The sequence below is a fragment of the Staurois parvus genome, unplaced genomic scaffold, assembly GCF_062004578.1.
Source record: "Staurois parvus isolate SC_StPar_1 unplaced genomic scaffold, SC_StPar_1.0 ptg000634l, whole genome shotgun sequence".
Lineage (NCBI taxonomy): Eukaryota > Metazoa > Chordata > Amphibia > Anura > Ranidae > Staurois > Staurois parvus.
In genome coordinates this window covers 6,177,892-6,197,873 of record NW_028318430.1, presented here as the reverse complement: position 1 = coordinate 6,197,873, position 19,982 = coordinate 6,177,892, and the positions used below count along the sequence as shown (strand labels likewise).

At 41.5% G+C, this 19,982-nt stretch overlaps 1 protein-coding gene across 2 annotated transcripts in view; it reads right to left on the bottom strand.

The window, feature by feature from the left end:
• The window catches only part of RP2 (RP2 activator of ARL3 GTPase), a 49,224-nt gene extending 30,395 nt beyond the window's left edge, over positions 1–18,829 (bottom strand). Inside the window, exon 1 of one of the 2 annotated variants that reach the window (XM_089693516.1) lies at positions 18,524–18,829. In XM_089693516.1, the coding sequence (XP_089549642.1) occupies positions 18,524–18,643 (120 nt within the window). In that variant the 5' untranslated portion in view covers positions 18,644–18,829. Of the gene's footprint in view, positions 1–18,215; positions 18,326–18,523 lie in introns of those variants that run through there. The other variant, XM_089693517.1, reaches the window with a different exon arrangement.
• Between the last annotated feature and the right edge of the window lie 1,153 nt (positions 18,830–19,982).

Genomic DNA, 19,982 nt, shown 5'->3' with positions numbered 1-19,982 from the left:
AGTGTTTACTCGCCGGCATCCAGTGATCACAGAGAATCTCCGACGGGGAAGAGACCTATGTATAAACACAGATCTCTCCCCTGTTAGCTCCTGCATACTGCTTTGTACAGCTCTGCATAGCATTGCCATACAAAGCATTGTGCTTACAGTGTAAAGCACAGAAACAGCATACTGTGAAACAGCACACAGTTAACCCTTTGATCACCCCAGATGTTAATCCCTTCCTGCCCAGTACCAGAAGTACAGTGTCAGTGCCTTTTATTAGCAATGATCACTGTACTGGTGTCATTGGGGATGTCCTTGACACCAAGTCAGTTCCCCTCAGTGTCAGAATGCCCACCCCAGTCCTGCTATAAAGTTGCTGATAGCCATCATTACCAGTAAAAAAAACTAAAACTTTTTTTTTTTTTTTAAATTCCAGTATATATACCGCCACTTGTAAACGCTATAACTTTCACGTAAACCAATTAATTTACACGTATTGGGATTTTTTTAAAGCAAAGACATGGAGCAGAATACATTTTGGCCTAAATTTGCTGAAATTTTATTCTTTAAATTTTTTACTGGACATGTTTAATAGCAAAAAGTCAAAAATATTGTTTTTGTCTCAAAATTGTTGGTCTTTTTTTGTTTATAGTGCAAAAAATAGAAAAACCGCTGAGGTGATCAAATACCATTGAAAGAAAGCTCAATTTGTGGGGGAAAAAAAAAAAGGATGTAAAATTTTATTTGGGTGCAGCGTTGCATGACTGCGCAATTGTCAGTTGCAGTAACGCAGCGCCGTAACACAAAAAAATTGCTTGGTCAGGAAGGCGGGTAAATCCTCAGGAGGGAAGAGATAATTTTAAAGAATGGCAAGAATAATTTGAGTCTAGCAGGGGTTTAACGCTTTGTCACTGTCAAAAAAAGAAGTTTTATGCTTACAATATATTTTAACCTCTCGAGTCCCAGCACCAGTCACACAGTCCCAATCCCAAAAAAGGTGGGACGCTGTGTAAAATCTACATAAAAACAGCATGCAATGATTTGCAAATCTCATAAACCCATATTTTATTCACAACAGAAACATATCAAATGTTTAAACTGAGAAATGTACCATTTAGAAAAAAAGAAAAATAGGGAAATAAGGTAACAGTCAATGCACAGCGTCCCAACCTTTTTGGAATTGGCGTAAACAGAACTGATATCAAAGACTTTTAAAACACACCCTTGTCAAGCTGACTGTCATCTTTCACGTGGAAGTGATTCAGGTGACTGTAAAGCCGCCTGATTATTTCCACAACTACCAATTTGTATTCCAATAGCTGCACTGGAGTCTCAAAGACAACCTGTCACAACCTATTCTATCGCATAGGAGGCTATTGGTTCCCTATATGGACAACAATAAAGCTATGTAAAACAAACAAAAAAATTAAAAAAAGTAAAGTGACAAAAAAAATTGCATTGGGGTGCCTGTATATGGGAAAATCATGCTTGCACTACACGTTATATATCCTTGCATATGCAGGAGCGAGAAATTATTCCATAGCCATTATTCACAGTCAACTCTAAATTAATGACTTGTAAGGGTGGATAAAGCATCTCCTACAGATAATTTTTTAATACAAAAGTTTGTCACCATTTCACAGGCACACACAATTTTAAGGCCTGGTATGCTGGCTATTTACTTGGCATAACCCCCTTTTGTATTTTTACACAAACTGGGTAATATATTGTGTCTGATTACTAAAACTAACTTTAGTGTATTTAACAAAAATTCGGGTTTGATAAACGTATGCGACATAGAAAGTGCAACTACAAACATGTTATTTTCCAGGGTCTCTACTTTCAGAAAATACATCATATTTGAGGATTTTAACTCATTGTCCCACCTAAAATGTGAATTTTAAACATGTATGCAAAAAAATGGCCCCACGACTGCAGTGTATAAAGATGGTTCCGTTTTCCATTGCTGAAAAAAACAAAATGATAAATTTCTGTATTATTGTAAAATGTCATTCCTACCCCTTTAATACAGGACCATAGATCATCTCTGCATGATAGCTGATAAATTCAATTGCACAACAGTGACAAATGTCATAAAGAAAGACCAGTTATGCAATTATTCCAGTGATAAAAGGTCTACTAAAGCCTCCTGCATGACAGTCTAATCAAGTACCAGATTGAATTTACACTAGCCCAATAAAGTAAACTAAAACATCCTCCATTTGTATCTCAAATTCTCCTCTCCCAGACCCTGCAGTTCTGTGGGAGGGTTTTCATAACAGGGGCAGTGCTGGTAACCCAGAAAGCAGTGGGCACAACTAGAAGTGACCAGGTGCTATTTGATAATCTACAAAACTTTTAATTAGGTGGACTTCACTGCTATCAACAGGTATATGTGCGACATTTCACAGGGACTAAGAAGAAATCCCAAAGTATAATGCTATAATTCTATTGCAGATATACAGTACGTCTAGAAAATATTCACAGCGCTTAACGTATGCCACATTTTATGTTATTCCAAAATATATTAAATTAATCTCAACATTCTACAAACAATACCCCATAATATCAACGTGAAAGAAGTTCATTTTCTAATCTTTGCAATTTATTAAAAATAAGAAAAAAAAAAAAAAAAAACACAACATGTACATAAGTATTCATGGCCTTTGCTCAATACTTTGTTGAAGCACTTTTAGCACCAATTACAGGCTCAAGTTGTTTTGTGTATGATGCTACAAGCTTGGCACACCTGTTTTTGGGCAATTTCTCCCATTCTTCTTTTGCAGTACCTCTCAAGCCAATTTTCATTGCTGGGCTCTCTCCTGGCCACTTCAGGACATTCACAGAGTTGGCCCGTAGCCACTCCTTTGTTATGTGGGATGTATGCTCGGGGTCGTTGTCCTGTTGAAAGATGAACCGTTGCCCCAGTCTAAGGTCCAGAGCGCTCTGGAACAGGTTTTCATCAAGGATGTCTCTGTACATTGCTGTATTCATCTTTCCTTCGATCCTGACTAGTCTCCTAGTTCCTACTGCTGAAAAACAGCACAGCACAGCATGATGCTGCCACCACCATGCTTCACTGTAGGGATGGTATTGGTCAGATGGTGGCCACTCTACCATACAGGCCTGACTGGTGGAGTGCTGCAGAGATAGTTGTTCTCCTGGAAGGTTCTCCTCTCTCCACAGAGAAATGCTGGAGCTCTTTCAGAGTGACCATCGGTGCTTGATTACCTCCCTGTCTAAAGGCCGTCTCCCTCGATCGCTCATTTTGGGCAGGCGACCCGCTCTAGGAAGATTGGTGCTTCCAAACTGCTTCTGTTTACGGATGATGGAGGCCATCATGCTCAATGGGACCTTCAATGCTGCCAAAATTTTTCTGTACCCTTGCCCAGATCTGTGCCTTGATACAATCCTGTCTCGTTGGTCTACGGACAATTCCTTGGACTTCATGACTGGGTTTCTGCTCTGACATGCACCAACTGTGGGACCTTATATAGACAGGTTTATGCCTTTCCTAATCATGTCCAATCAACTGAATTTCCCACAAGTGGACTCCAATCACATTGTGGAAACATCTCAAGGATGATCAGTGGGAACAAGATGCACCAGAGCTCAATTTTGAGTGTCGTGGCAAAGGCTGCGAATACTTATGTACATGTGGGGTGTTTTGGTTTTTTTATTGTTAATAAATCGCAAAGATTTCAAAATAAACTTTTCATGTTGTCATTATGGGGTATTGTTTGTAGAATGTTGGAGGAAAAAAATGAATTTAATCCATTTGGAATAAGGCTGTAACAACAAAATGTAGCAAAAGCTAAACGCTATGAATACTTTTTGGATGCACTGTACATTGTATTTATTCTGCAAAAAAGCCTAGCACCATCTTCGAAAACAAACAACGCAGATTATACAGTGCTGTTCTGATCACTGCCAGGGCCTGTGTTGATTTTAGGGCCAGGGATGGGGAGAAGCTAGATTGCTATTTTAAATTCTTTCAACACACCAAGGCAAATATGAGAAGACAGGGGGCCTGACTTACTAAATGAGTACCATTACTGGTATGATTATTTTGTTAGGCATGGGGTGGTGACAGGGTCTCTTTAAGGGTTAGTAGTGAAGTGAAGCAGGAGGCATGCCAAGGCTCAGCTTCCTCAGCTGAAGTCAAGATTTGCATAGACAAGATTGCTGATCGCTAAAGGTACGCGCAGACATTTCAAGGTGTCTGCTTTGCAATCTACAAATTGTAAGGTCACCGTTGGTTTGATTTCAAGAAGAACTAAAGTCTTGCTGTAAGAAAAGGTGCAAGAAGCTAAAATTTTTTGGCATGAGACATTCAAAACCTTTTTTTCTAGAAAAACCTTTACGCAATGCTCCTTGCAGTGTTGCTTATCCTTGGCATGCCTAGAGTGATGTGAAAAGGACAATTTAACTCATGCACACATGCAAGGGAGTGACATCAACAGCCATCCAATGGCTGAAGAAAAGCATCATGGTACTAGGAAAAATCGGCAGAGCGGAAAGCAGTATTGACAGATGGAGCTACAACTTCAGCAAGGACCTGTCATCATCGGAGGATGGTACACAGAGGTAAGTGTGTCACGACAAGCAAAAGCCCCTCACAGCCAGTGGAATGTAGTTCCCCGTTTGCTTGTGATGAAAGAATCTGAGGCCACATTTAATTCTCAACTGTCACATCTGCCCCCAGAGACATCTGTGGGTAATTCTTGCTTTACAGGATAAATCAGTTTGTTTTTTGCATTTGTCTATTAGTTATAAAGGGTGTGTTGTCTCATCAACATGCTGTCATTACAGTATCATAGACACCTGCACCGACAAGTTCAGCAGCCAGATGTTACTGTTCAAATAAACGTATTCAGTATATTTGTGGTAATACATTAACTTGGTTGTCATTAGTGTTTATGACACCTTACTTGAATGTAGTAAAATATAAGTAGAGAAAATGATAAATGACTTATGACAAATACCTGGTATTTAACAGGATATTATTATAATGCAAGTCATTTTATTTTAGTCATTCCTGTTTTTTTTCAACCCTACACAGTAGTTTTTAAATCAAAAATTTGAATAAATGAAATTGTACTTGTAGGATATGGTTACTTGCGTTACATAAAATGTGAATAAAATACAACAGGGAACTTACCTTACAGGAAATGGTACCATTTTAAATAAGAACATAGAAGCACAATAAAACTAGTGTTTCAGCAAAATTTTTAGAGTTTACTGACCCAATACACATTACAGAGACAGAACATGGCATGTACAAATACGTCATGATAGCCAAAGCTCTTTTGGTTGTACTTCTCTTGTGGGTCACAGGAGTGCAGCATGTTCTGCATTCCTGTGCCCCGTTTTCAGCTGACAGTGGGCCCACTGTCGGCTGACGTCACTCAGCCAATCCCGGCTGGGGAAAGATCCTGGCTATAAGGTTGGGAACCACCCCAGAGTCTGGAATGACACCTGGCTCAGCCTCTCAGTGATCTGCGGAGAGCATGCGCCAGCTGCTCCCTCCCCGCCCACTCTAGTGAGCATGCAAGGGTTGGTTAGCAGACAGTGGTGACTGACAGTCACCGCTCTCTGTCCAAAGCAGCAGTGAGAACTCAGTGATCAACGGTCATGTGATCGCTGACTTCTCACCCTAAGAGCCAGCGGGGGACAGATGCAGCATTGGACCAATACTGCATCTACCTAGGCAAGTATGATTTTTAAGAAATAACTTTTCCCATATTTCTCTTTTATTGGATTTTAGCAAAATAAAATAACATGTTTTGTTTCATTATTAGACTGCACCAGTGAAAGACAACAATTTTGAAAAGTTTATGCCATCTTTTCATAGTGGCTTAGCCAACAATACAAATGTTACTCAAGTCACTATAGTTTTTGAGCAAACACTTTTGTTCAGTTACAAAATCCATAATACATTGCATAATTCTAGAATAATGAAATTCAATCTTGCTGAGCTGGAAATAGCAAAAAGCAGGGCGCTGAGGTTAAATACCAAGTGAGAAACCACCTGATATGTAACTGTGCTGCTTTTAATACAGAATTCACCAATCCACCAGTGGTTAATGGCACAGCAGGTTGAAACACCAGATCCGATCTGCTGAAGCTACACATATGCAATAATTGGCCACCAAACATGCAGCAGCAGGGGCTCCAATGGGCCAGCAGGCATCTCCAGCCGCATTGTGAGGATATCAGAATTCTTATGTGATGTCAAGGAGGGCGGGGGGGGCAAGCAGTCCGGAATTTCAAGGGTCTCAGCCCTCTTTTTCAGATGCATTTGAAAAAGAGGGCTGAAACCCTTGAAATGCAGTATGCTTGCCCCCCTGACATCACCTAAGGATTCTGACATCCTCACAGTGAGGCTGGAGACGCCACCAGTTCTTTTTATCCACACCATCCGCTGGCCCATAGGAGCCCCTGCTGCTGCATGTTTGGTGGCCAATTACTGCCTCTCTGTGTCCCTTCAGCAGATCGGATCTGGTGTTTCAACCAGCTGTGTCATTATCCACTGGTGAATTCTGATATGCAAGTGTGCTGGTTTTAATAAAAGGTGTTTTTTCGCTTGGTATCAACCTCAGAGCCCTACTTTTAGTTATTTCCTGCTTTATGAGGTGATCCTGCCCAGATCTCATGGGAGCTGCAGAGGTGAACCACGTTCCCTCTATCCACAATTCATCCACTCCTCTACCATTCATCTACTATTGCAGTAAATGCTGCTATACGACAGACTCTTAGGCTCTGTTCACATTGCCGCAACTTGGGAACTGACTTGAGACCCCAAATCGCATGACATGTGAAATCCCATGTTAGTCAATGAGAGCTGTCTTAATTAGCACTACTGAAGTCGTTCCAACTTTAGAAAAGGTTCCTGTACTACTTCAAGAGGACTTCTTTCCGACTTGTGCAATAGTCTTTAATAGAATTCGCCTCAAAGACGGATCCTCATCTGTGATTTACATCCTACATTACAAGAAGATTACCCAGGCATTCCCTGATAGGTGCTTCAAAGTTGTACTCATGTCACCTGGCAAAGTCACGAGACTTTCAGGTCGTAGTAGTGTGAACCAAGACTTAGTGTGTTTATCCATGGACTAATTGTTACATAGTACAGAGAAGTACGGGATGTTCTGTGTAATTTTTACATGTTTCTTTGTCTTGCTGAGCGGATTACACTGGGCCCACTTGCTGACAATCAACAAGCTCTTCCCTGAATGATAAAAAAATGAGCATGAAAAAGGTGCCAGTACATGTCTTTCATTTTAATGGAAAGTCCCCAGTGAACTTTCACTCATGAAATTGAGTTCCTCTCAAACAGTATCAGATTTTCTTATGTTAGGAAATACAGTGCTGTGAAAATGTATTTACCCCTTCCTCATTTTTTTGCATATTTGTCACACTTTGATTCGGCTCAAACAAATTTTAACATTAAACCAATCTATCAGCACCAAACTACCTATACCAATAGTTACTACACCCTAAAAGTCAATCACTTTCATCCTTGAAAGCAAACATATATTCCTGTAGTTTCTCCTCCATTCTCCTCATGGAATAAATCAGGGATTTAGAGATGATGGTGTAAAAAATATACTAACATTTATTAAGCAACTTACATTAAAATCTGAAGATAACAGCTCCCAGTAGCAGAGACAGCTCAATTGTTTGTATTAACATGGAAACAACCACATGTTCCCACTTTCAAAATGGCCGCAATCGCACTTCTGGTTCAGCGTGGGTGCGTCAGACATCCCTTGGGACACGCGACGTCTAACACACCCATGCTGAACAGGAAGTGCAATTGCGGCCATTTTGAAAGTGGGAACATGTGGTGGTTTCCATGTTAATACAAACAATTGAGCTGTCTCTGCTACTGGGAGCTGTTATCTTCAGATTTTAATGTAAGTTGCTTAATAAATGTTAGTATATTTATTACACAATCATCTCTAAATCCCTGATTTATTCCATGAGGAGAAACTACAGGAATAACTTGGACCCTGGAGAATGTTTTCATCCTTCATTTGAGAAATGCCCTTTGATACTGATATAGGGTACAAGAAAATCTGGATACATCACGGTGACTAAAGTAAAGAGATACATTTATTTTGGAGGAAGAAAAGACTTTATTATATGGAAACTGAATCTAAAATTTTTTGGGGAATATATTGTGATTGAGGACATTTGGGAAACTTATGATTGGGTATTTGATACAGGTTTATTTATGAGAAAAGGTTTATATTCAAATTTTAATATTACACAAAGATAACCTGAGTAAATACAAAATGTACTTTTTAAATGATCATTTCATTAGGGAAAAAAACGCTGTCCAAACCTGCCTGGCCCTGTGTGAAAAAGTAGTTACCTACACTACCTGTTCCCCTTGCTAAATCATAAATGAACTGTGATTAACCACTTTTTTTGAAAACCTAAATTAAATTAAATCACTTGCCACACCCAGGCCTGATTACTGCCAGACCTGTTGAATCAAGAAACCCCTTAAATAGAAGCTGTCTGACAAGGTGAAGCATGCTAAAAGATCTCAAAAAGCAACACATCATGCCGAGATATAAAGAAATTCAAAAACAGATGAGAAAAGTATTTGACGTGGTACTCTGGAAAGGGTTACAAATCCATTTCTAAGGCTTTGGGACTCCAGTGAATCACGTGAGAGCCATTAGCCACAAAAGGAAAAACTTGGAACAGTGGTGAACCTTCCCAGGAGTGGCCGGCCTACCAAAATTACTCCAAGAGCACAAAAACAACTCATCCAAGAGGTCATAAAAGAACCCAGAACATCACTTGCCTCAATTAAGGTCAGTGTTCATGATTCAACAATATGTAAGAGATTGGACAAAAATTACATCCAAGGGAGTGTTCCAAGGTGAAAATCACTGCTGACTAAAAACAAAGGCTCGTCTCACAATTGCCAAAAAAATAACTTGATTATTTTGTGGAGTGATGAGACAAATTTGAACATTTTGTTAGGTGTGCGTCCCATTACATCTGTCGTAAAAGTAATACAACATTTCATAAAAAGCACATCACAACAGTCAAAAATGGTGGTGGTGGTGTGATGGTCTGGGGCTGCCTTGCCATAATTGATGGAACCATGAATTCAGCTCTCCACCAGAAAACCCTCAAGGAGAATGTTCAGCCATCAGTTCATGACCTCAAGCTCAAGCGCACTTGGGTTATGCAGCAGGATAATGACCTGAAACACACCAGCAAGTTCACCTCTGAATGGCAAAAAACAAAACGAAGGTTTTGGTGTGGCCTAGACTAAAGTCCAAACTTGAATCCAATTGAGATGCTGTGGCATGACCTTACCCAGGCCGTTCATGCTCGAAAACCCTCCAATGTGGCTGAAATAAAGCAATTCTGCAAAGAACAGTGGGCCAAAATTCCTCCACAGCGATGCAAAAGACTCACTGCCAGTTATTGCAAATACTTGATTGCATTATTCACTATTAGGGCAGCTGCATGCTTACACATTCTATGCACTCATTTATTGACTTAGGTGAGTGATTTATTATGCATTTTTTGTGATTTTTCACATCTCATTTGCACGGTGAATACATGGTTTATATATTGAGTTTGAAGACTTGATTGCAGTTGTTGCCGCCAAAGATTGCACAACCAGATATTAGGTTTAGGGGGCAATTACTTCTTCACATAGGGCCAGGTGGGTTTGGATAGCTATTTCCCTTAACAAATGAAATTATCATTTATAAACCTAATTTTGTATTTACTTGGGCTATCTTTGTGTAATATTAAAATTTGTTTGATGATCTGAATCATTTAAGTATGACAAATGGGCCAAAAACAAAAAAAACAAAAACCAATCAGGAAGGGGGCAAATACTTTTTCGCAGCACTGTACCTGTAATTGTGGTGTAGCATATCACTCACCCTTAAATCGGCCATACAGGGACTGTGATATATATACACACACACACAGAAGAGGGAGTGTCTATAACTGGAAGTAAGCAGTAAGGATGCTGGTAAAGGATTCTTTCATCATATGACTACAAGTCATCACAAATTAAACAAAAATAATTCAGTTCTGCATTTTTTTATTTTACAGCTAATTTGCTGATTGCAGTTAGTTATGAATCACCTCTAAATGTAGTAGAAAGGAAAAAAAAAAAGAAAAAAAAAAAAAGAGAAGAGGGAAGCACAATGGACATTACTCACTATTAATGTGATGTGTCCCTTGTGTTTCCGGCTCCTGCTCCCCTTGTAAGTTTTATCCAACGAAACTCCCCCTATCTCCATCGCTGTTATCTTCTGGAGCAACAGGGTTTAAAAGAACTGAAGGAGCTGTAATGGGCACTCATTAAAAGTGCCTGACTAAACCGCCTATTCCACCCACCCCCTCCATTTAAAGAAGCCGTACTGTAGATTCTATGAATGGAACGTGATCTGTGAATGGAGAGGCGGACCTTCAGGCCTTTTAATCATTCGCTCATCCTCCATTCATAGAAGCTGCAGAAGTCCAAGCTTTCCTACGGTCATCCATCTAAAGGGTGAATACCAAAACCACGTTTTCATGAAGCGGAGGTTGTTCAACTGTGTATACAGCTGATGCTTGCTGCTAAAAAGGGAAATACTGAAAGAAAACATTCTGAGATTTAGATTTTTGCTTGGTGTTCTACTTTAAAAAGTATATGTTACCCCAGTATTTTATATTTCTGATATGTGCCTGCTGTACCACGTACTAATCTGAAAAAATATCCTTTTCTCTTTGTATTGCTTCCTTTGTGTGAAATCCCTGGTGTTCCTGCCAGTCCTGCTGCTCTATTATTCTAAAGTAACCACACTAGGCATGAGAACTCATTCCTCCCAGCGTGGTCGGTTTTCTTCTTTGCATTCAACTTGAAAGCTCAGCCTGCTTCTCATCCAATGGTCAGACTTGTACTGACACCTCCCTGCACAGCTCTTTACTGGGAAGATCAGGGCACTGCTGTTTCTCTGAATATATACAGTGCTCAGCATAAATACGTACACCCCTTTTGAAAAGTAAGTAATCTTAAAGAATTACTTTGCTATAAGCAAGCATTTACCTGAATGATATTGATTCATTCAGGGCTTTTTTTTTTGTGCTTAGCTGTGATTTGGCCACGGCTAATCACATGCCACAGCTGGGCTGTGATTGGCCCAGCTTGTGCATGTGATCCCTGTGACCATTCACAGCTAGGCACACTAGTATACAATGGATGGCATGAATGAAACCATCCATTGTATACAACTGTCATGTAACCTGCTGTGATTGGTCACAGCAGGTCACATGGTACCAGCAACGGGGCCGGTACTCAGATCTGTCATCGACCGTGTCCAAGGTACACGGCCGGTGACAGGCTGCGTGGCTCTGCAGGCGCGCAAACCGCGCATGCCCGGGAGGAACAAAGAGGAATTTTGCCGGCCGCCATCTGGCCATAGGCCGGGCGGGTAAAGGTTAATGAGTAATTAGACTCACCTGTAGTTAAAATCTTGTTAATTAGGATTTTGTTGTCTAAAATTTGCTTTGCTCCTAAGACTCATTGGGGTGTATTCATTTTTGCAACATGGTCTTGAATGAATTTGTTAAGAAAAATACTTTTGTGTGTGCAAATTAACAAATCTTGTTTGCAACAGATGGTCCACATTTGTGAGATTATTTTGTAGTATAGTGTCCCATGGAAAATGTTGAATCTGAAAGTGATAGATGCGTTTGCAAGAGAGTTCATGCCAGTCAGGAGCTGAATTTCAGGGCTTGGTAGCTCACTCTTATTTGAATGTAAACGGAAAGTCTAAAAAACACGTTACCCACACAGGAGTTCTTCTCCAGTAAAATATACACAATCCAAATGAAAATTCTAGCCTACCTGGCTAATCTTCAGTTGCACTGCTGCTATAGATACTGGTCCCTCTGAACACCAGCTCTTCCAGGCACATAGCTTAGACTTTCTCAGACACACACACAGCCCAGTCCTCAGGTCATTAACTGTCTTGCAGACAATCATACTCTGGCTGCTACATACAGCCTCTCTGACTCTAGTAGCAGACCTCCTGTCTCTTTTGGTTGGAACCCTGAGGTATTCCTAAACCTCCATTATAAGGGCTGTGAGCACCTGCATACACCCTGCTGTTCCTCCACAAAACCCGGACACTGGGTTAGAGATTCCATCCCACCCAAGACATTATGGAAAGTCCAAACTAGGAAACCCCTTCCAGAAATAACAAAACCTGGAGAAAGCTCTCCACTCATCAACTATACTTCATAGTCCTGCACTCAGCCAATGTGCACACCCGGTGTCCTTTAACTGACAAATTTCACAGTGACAGAGCCTCGTTCTGAGATTATATATTTTTTTTTTTATTTTGATAGGAAAAAAATTGCAGATGTGGGGGCGGAGAAAGGCAGGAGGGAAAAATTGTTATGGTCTGATGAAACCAAGATTGAACTTTTTGGCCATAATTCCAAAAGATATGTTTGGCACAAAAACAACACTGCACATTACCATAAGAACACCATACCCACAGTGAAGCATGGTGGTGGCAGCATCATGCTTTGGGGCTCTTTTTCTTCAGCTGGAACTGGGGCCTTAGTCAGTCAAGGCAGAGGGAATTATGAACAGTTTCAGATCCCAGTCAATATTGACACAAAACCTTCAGGCTTCTGCTAGAAAGCTGAACATGAAGAGGAACTTCATCTTTCAGCATGACAACGACCCAAAGTATACATCCAAATCAACAAAGAAATGGCTTCACCAGAAGATGATTAAAGTTTTCCAATGGTCCAGCCAGAGCCCAGACCTGAATCCGATCAAAAATCTGTGGGGTGATCTAAAGAGGGCTGTGCACAGGAGATGCCCTCGCAATCTGATAGATTTGGAGTGTTTTTGCAGAAAGAGCGAGCAAATATTGCCAAGTAAAGATGTGCCATGCTGATAGACTCATACCCAAAAAGACTGAGTGCTGGAATAAGTTTAAAAGGTACTTCAACAATACTAGTTTAAGGGTGTGCACACTTATGCAACCATATTATTTGAGTTTTTTATTTTTACTTCCCTCCACCTAAAAGGTTTAATTTTGTTGTTCAACTGAGCTGTACAGTTTATAGGTCACATTAAAGGTGGAAAAAGTTCTGAAATGATTTATCTTTGTCTCACTTTTTTACATCACAGAAACCTGACATTTTAACACAGGTGTGTAGACTTTTTATATCCACTATGTGTGTTATATATATAAAAAATTTAGAACCCAATTAACTCTAAACAATACTAATTATTTATATTAAAAACATTTTTTTAATTGAGTGCAGTTGCTCCTACAACCTTTGCCAATTTCAGAACTTTAACAGGATATGACTAGTGAGCTTTTAAGCCATTATTAAATATTTACTTCAATATTCTGGGAGGAACAATCTTTTCAAAAGCAGAACTGTAAATGTAGAAGTGTACCATCATGGAGTCTAAAATAAGACGACAGTGGGTCTTTTTGTGGTCTGAGGTTTAAAAAGTGTCAGTTAGAAGAAAGCACATTTTGTAAGCATTTTTCAGAATTGACTACATACACAGTGAGATTTGAAAGAGGCTTTGGCTATAACAGATGCGTGCCTGTGACATAAAGCAGAGCAGCTTAAAGTGGTTGTAAAGACAGAAGTGTTTTTACCTTCAAATTCTCTGCATTACGGTAAATACCTTCTGAGGGAATTTCCTCCCATCAGTCCCCCCCTTATACTTAACTGAGAACAATCTTGATACAACCCTGTGCACAATAGCAGTGGCCCTCTCCCTTCTCATAGGCTCACCACCGGCTCCCACTTTTGTCAATCACAGCTGGAGCGGAGGGAGTGGGTAGGGCTGAGCTACGCTGTGTGTGTCAATGGACACACGGAGTGTGGCTCAGGAGCGAGCCTGCAGCAGTGCCCCCATAGTAAGTGGCTTGAAATAGGGGCACTTCGGCAGGGGGGAAGGAGACAGGAGCACTAGCAGGGAACCCCAGAAAAGGAGGGTCAGTGCTACTGTGCAAAATAATATGGGTTTACAATCACAAAAGCTGAACTCAGAAATATTTTTTTGGCCATATGCTCTGTAAAAACAAGTGATCTCTAAAACTGGACACACATTTATACAATTTTTTTGTACAATTTCCTTTAGATTTACCAAAACCATTTATTAGGTTCAGAAGTGTGGACATTTTTGAAAAAACTACTTGTCCAGGGACTAAATTGATGTCCCAATCTACTTGTCCCCCATGACAATCTACTTCTGATGAAAAACAAAAGAAAAAAAATCAACTTTAACCAAAACTGTATTTAAATCTGAGGTTTTTAACATTGCGCTGTTTATCGCCTCCTCTCCTCCCATCTCCAGCACCGCACCCAGGGACTAGCAGGGAGGAGAGAGACCTTGCACCAATTGGGTGCTCATTAGGAAAGGGGAGTATCGGGCTTATCCTTTATCCCTTTTGCTGCCAGAGCCATTTTTTGCACACGTTTTAAAAAATCATTTTAGGCCTGAAGATTACACAAAACCCCCCAAAATTATGTATTTTCTGAAATCAGAAACCCTAGAGAATAAAATAGTGGTAGTTCCAATTTTTTATGTTGCATGATATTACCGCAAAGGTCTAGAAAACGCAAAATTTCAGTAAAAAAATACACAAAACTAATTTTAGGGCACAAAATCAATGAATTACCCTATTTTTTTTGTAAAACTTAAAGATGAGGTTCCACCAAGTAAACTGATAACCAACATGTCAAACCTAAAATCTGGGTGCACTCGTGAAATGGCGACAAACTTCAGTACCCTATATCTTTTATAGGCGACTCTTTTAAAGCTCCTTATAGGTCATCAGTTTCGCGTTACGAAGGAGGTCTGGTGCAAGAACTACTGCTCTCATTCCGGCGTGCGTGGCGATATGTAACGTGTATTGCAATCATCGATTTCATATGCAGGCGCCCCGGTGTGTGCTTTTACTTTTGTATGTGCGTATATGTGGGGGTGGGCCTCAAATTTTTTTTCTTTGAGGGGGTGTTATGTGCTTGGGGGGAGGTTCACACGTGGAGGCAGAGGCTGGCACCGTGGGCTGTGTGGAAGCAATCAGGTTGCAGCACTGCCCCCCCAAATGCTTCCACCTGACAGGTGAGCCCTGCTGCTTGCTGCTTACAAATTGATTGGATACTTTGGTTAGGTCTTTGTAGTGCATAGTTTTGGTAAATCTAAAGTTGATTGTACATATTGTAACATGTATGGTGACACTAATGATGGTAATATCAGGTCTGGATCCCTGCTGTGTAGTTTCAAACTCAAAGCTTGAAAACATAGGCAACACTATATTTCCAAAGTTGTGAGGATTACGAACTGCACCGGCAACAGAGAAGGGCTCCATTCATTTGCCCTCCCATTCCTCTCCCTGTGTCCATTCACAAAAAGCCTTGTATCTGTATAAGGCATTATGATAATGGACAAGGGTAGATCCTATTATTCAGATAGAGATGTTTGCATTTCCTATATGTGGATTTGATGTGCTTATTTCATTGCAGTTATTGTATGTATATAGTATGTCAGCACCTCCCACTTTATTGCGCCCCACCCCTGAGAGTCCGTGGGACGGCCCCTGGTTAACAATTGTTTATTCATTGTTGAGCATATATAAAAGAGAGGGACAGACATCTAGGTAGTTAGGCTCTGAGGAAGAAGCTAATTCTCGAAACGCGCCAGCCATTTTGCATGTCCATCATTCTCATCACCATTCAGAAACGCAGTGCGAATTGGACAGAGCGGTCTCACGTGATGTGCTTATTTTCATGTACTTTTGGGAGTAGAACACCTTCTTTTAAATGTAATAAACATATTTTTAAAGGTAATGCACAAGGCCGGTGCGCCCTCTGTTTTGTTTTTCTCTATTAGATCCTATTGTTCATCTGCTCCTCAGATAAAAGGCATCTGCTCAAACAGATACAAGGCTATTTTTTGAGAATGGATGAGGGGAGAGGAAATTGAAGGAAAATGAAAGGATCCTTCACTGTTGGAGCTGCAGCGCCAGAAGTACAGTGTTGCCTGTATGTTCCAGCCTCAGTGATACTATGAGTTTGAAACTACACAGCAAGGATCCAGAATGGACGTTACCATCATTAGAGGTATTTTGGTTTTACAAAGCACATGGCAACATGGTTTGTCCTCTTACTGCCTTGTGCTGGACAGCTTGGTCTGTTCAAGGAAGTTGAAAAATAACATGTACTGGAAAATAAAAAAAATGTGGTTTTGATACAGTGACAAGCCTCCAATGATACAACACCCCACTGTTCCCAATAAAAAGGACACCAGAAATGATGCATGTTCAATCTCCCCTTCCAGCAAGGAGACAGTGAAAGAACGACATCTCCGGGCTCAGCTAAAAAGGGAATGATTCCATAGACTGGCAAGTGGTCTCATGACGATCCTGATACGTCAAGTTTGCCTGTACAATATGGCTCTTAGAGATGGCAGCCGGGTTATTTATCTTTTTTTTTTTACGTTTTGGGTGGTGTAGGGGATAGTTAAAAACAGTTGGTTTTATTTTTTCCACTGTATGTGACATTTTGAGAAGATTTAACTTCATTTCCTGCCCTGTAGACATAATAGGAAGTGAGAGAAAATTTCTGCAAAGTGAAGGAAATGCCCTCTTCTACAATCAAATAAAGGAGATAAATGGGATGACCAGTAAAAGTTCCATTTGTTTTTCAGTCGTCCTCTTCTACAGTGGTCTTTAGATCATCCACACTGAAAAATTTCCCCTCTATTACTGTTCTGGTGACAACTTAATGTGGACTTTCCTCTCCTCCTTCTATGAAACCGCCACCATTGATGACATTTATATCAAATAAATACTTTGAATTGTTATTGCTTGCCTCGTTTCTTTCTGTGTTCCCATATGCTAATGCTCTGGTCCACGTCCTCGTGTAAAACCATGACACAGGAGATGTCATCGGTGGACAGCTTCTTTTGCCTTCTTTGTGCTGGTCCACCAGTGACATCGGCACCAAATCTTGAGCACATGCTGTATGGGGTGTGATGCAGTTTGTCATTTTTTATACAATGCCATGGCTTCAGCAACATGAGCATCATTCTGCTACCTTACACGCATATGTAACTGAAGCCATGGCGACGTATAAACAAGAACAAGAAAACAGGCTTTTTACCTGAAATCTTGCATTTTACACGAGATCTCCCTAGAAGACACTAGTGGCGTAGCCTCCCCAGGCCTAAAACACCAGTTTCCAGTGGCACTTGTGACATAGCCTCCCCGGGGGGCAGCTGGAAGGCACTGGCGACGTAGCCTCCCCGGGGGGCAGCTGGAAGGCACTGGCAACCCAGCCTACCCAGGGGGCAGCTGGAAGGCACTGGTGATGTAGCCTTCCCAAGGAGCAGCTGGAAGGCACCTGTGACGTAGCCTTCCCAGTGAGCATCTACAAGGCACTGATGACAAAGCCTTCCCAGAGAGCAGCTTGAAGGTACCAATGACGTAGCCTTCCCAGAGAGCATAGACAAGGCACCGGTGACATAACCTTCCCAGTGGGCAGCAGTAAATCACTGGTGACAAAGCCTTCTCAAGGGCTAGCAACAAGGCACCTGAGACATAGGCTGTAGCCTTCCCGGGGCGCAGCTGGAAGGCAACGGTGACATAAACCTCCCGGGGGGGGCAGCTGGAAGGCGCAGGTGACGTAGCCTTCCCAGGGGGCAGCTGGAAAGCGCAGGTGACGCAAAGGTGACGCAGCCTTCCCAGGGGGGCAGCCGGAAGGCGCAGGTGACGCAGCCTTCCCAGGGGGGCAGCCGGAAGGCGCACGTGACGCAGCCTTCCCAGGGGGGCAGCCGGAAGGCGCACGTGACGCAGCCTTCCCAGGGGGGCAGCCGGAAGGCGCACGTGACGCAGCCTTCCCAGGGGGGCAGCCGGAAGAAGCCTGTGATGTCAACAGTGCCCAAAGAGAACCAGGAAGATGAATGAATTAAAAGTTCACCAACAAATGATGTCATCTACCGAAGCATGGAATGTGTCTGCCATTATCCCGCAGAGCTGCATTCACTTGCACGGTTTTCAGTTTAATTGAAACAGTTGAAATTAGTGTTTCCATCACTTCCCCAGGGACAGTGATCAACACGAGTAAACAAAATGTCCTTACTGGGGAAACAGACAGCTATAGATCCCTGATAGGGGTCCTGTACCCTCTCCACTCCATCCACATCTTACCAAGGAAAAAGGATTAGTCAGCTGTAGATACACCGACAGACTGTGTCTGGGGACTCCCACATCTCAGGCACATCTGAACACACCAGGAGTGGAATCAGGACAGACTGAAGTCACTTCCCATACAATGGAGGACTGGCTGTCTTCCTAATGTGGAGTGATCAGGACACACCTAGAAGTCTATGTACACCTACGTAGGGTAGAGCACCAGTCAGGGGCACACAGTGTACTCACACACAGGGAGGGCTGATCCTCCAATCAGAGCACAGCCCACACACAATCCTAGGTAGACCACCAATCACAGCGCTCACCTTCTCCCTCTTGTCCCAGCTGTACTGCTTGCTCTCCTGCCCATCTTGCTGCTGCTCTGCGGGTCCCGATTCCTTGGCGCTCCCCTTCCTCTTGGCTTTCTTAGAGAAGAAACAGCCCATGTCTAAGCAGCAGGATGCTGACACTAGGTGTTCGAGTCACACAGGCAACGCGGAACCTCAGGCTGCTGCTCCCGCTGGTACTACACACTTAACACGCACGCGCAGCTCGTTCCCGGCGGACTGAGTAGCTGCGCGGTCACATGACAATGCCTATGCAGCTGCCCAGCAACAGAACTGTTTCTTGACGTCAGGGGCGGCCGTGCGCGTCCATAATCCGCCCCTCCTTAACTTCCGGCTTCTGTTTTTTTTCACTGTGCAGCTTTATTGATAGCTACAGAATTGTAATTGTGACTGTGATTTTTTTGCAGTTTGTTAGTCCTTAGATGTGGTGGCTGTGTTAGTTTTTTTTTTTTTAACCCAGGTCATTTCTGACCTTCCTCTCCTACATGTAGAAATCAGCATAATTGACTTGAAAATGACTTAGAACCCCCATATTTTTTTTAAGCAGAGGCAATAGAGCTGTAATGGCGAATCTTTTAGAGACCCCGTGCCCAAACTGCAATGCAAAACCCACTTATTTATCGCAAAGTGCCAACACCGCAATTAACCACTTCAAGTTACTTTCACCCCCTTCCTGTCCAGGCCAATTTTCAGCTTTTAGTGCTATCACACTTTGACAATTGCGATACTGTACCCATATGAATGTTTTAGCATTTTTTTGAGACAGATAAAGCTTTATTTTGGTGGTATTTATTCACCACTGAGATTTATATTTTGTTTGCTATGTAAATGAAAATGTCCAAAAAGTTTGAAATAAAGTGTTTTTCTTATAATATTTTGCACATAAATAATCTTTCTTCATAAATCTTGGCCAAAATGTATTCAGTTATCTTTTTAGTAAAAAAAAAAATCTGAATTAGTTTATAATCCAAAATTATAATTTTTCTAAAAGTTTTTTTACATTTTTATTTTATTTTTTTTATATTTATTTATTTTTTAACATATTTTCACCCTAGCAGTGCAGTGCTACTATGGTGACACTGTACTACTTGTGGAGGGTAATGAAGTTTTTTTTTTTTTACACTGATTGCTTTTACACCCATAAAGGCTGTAAAAGCAATCTTTTCTCCTCTCTGACTGCATTCTTGCAGCCATTGAGAAATACTGTGTGAGCTGTGATTGGTTACAGCTTGTCAGATGGTACAAGGCTGTCACAGATGTCACACGTAGTAAGCAATGATGTCAGAGGTAACATCTTGCTTACTACTCTTCATGTGATCACTGATTGGCCAATCAGTGATCACATGATCGGGACCTCACACAGAGGTCCTGTACAACGATCTGTGTTCCGTTATGTCCTCCGGACACAGTGGGCACCGGATTGCGGTGCTGCGCGCCC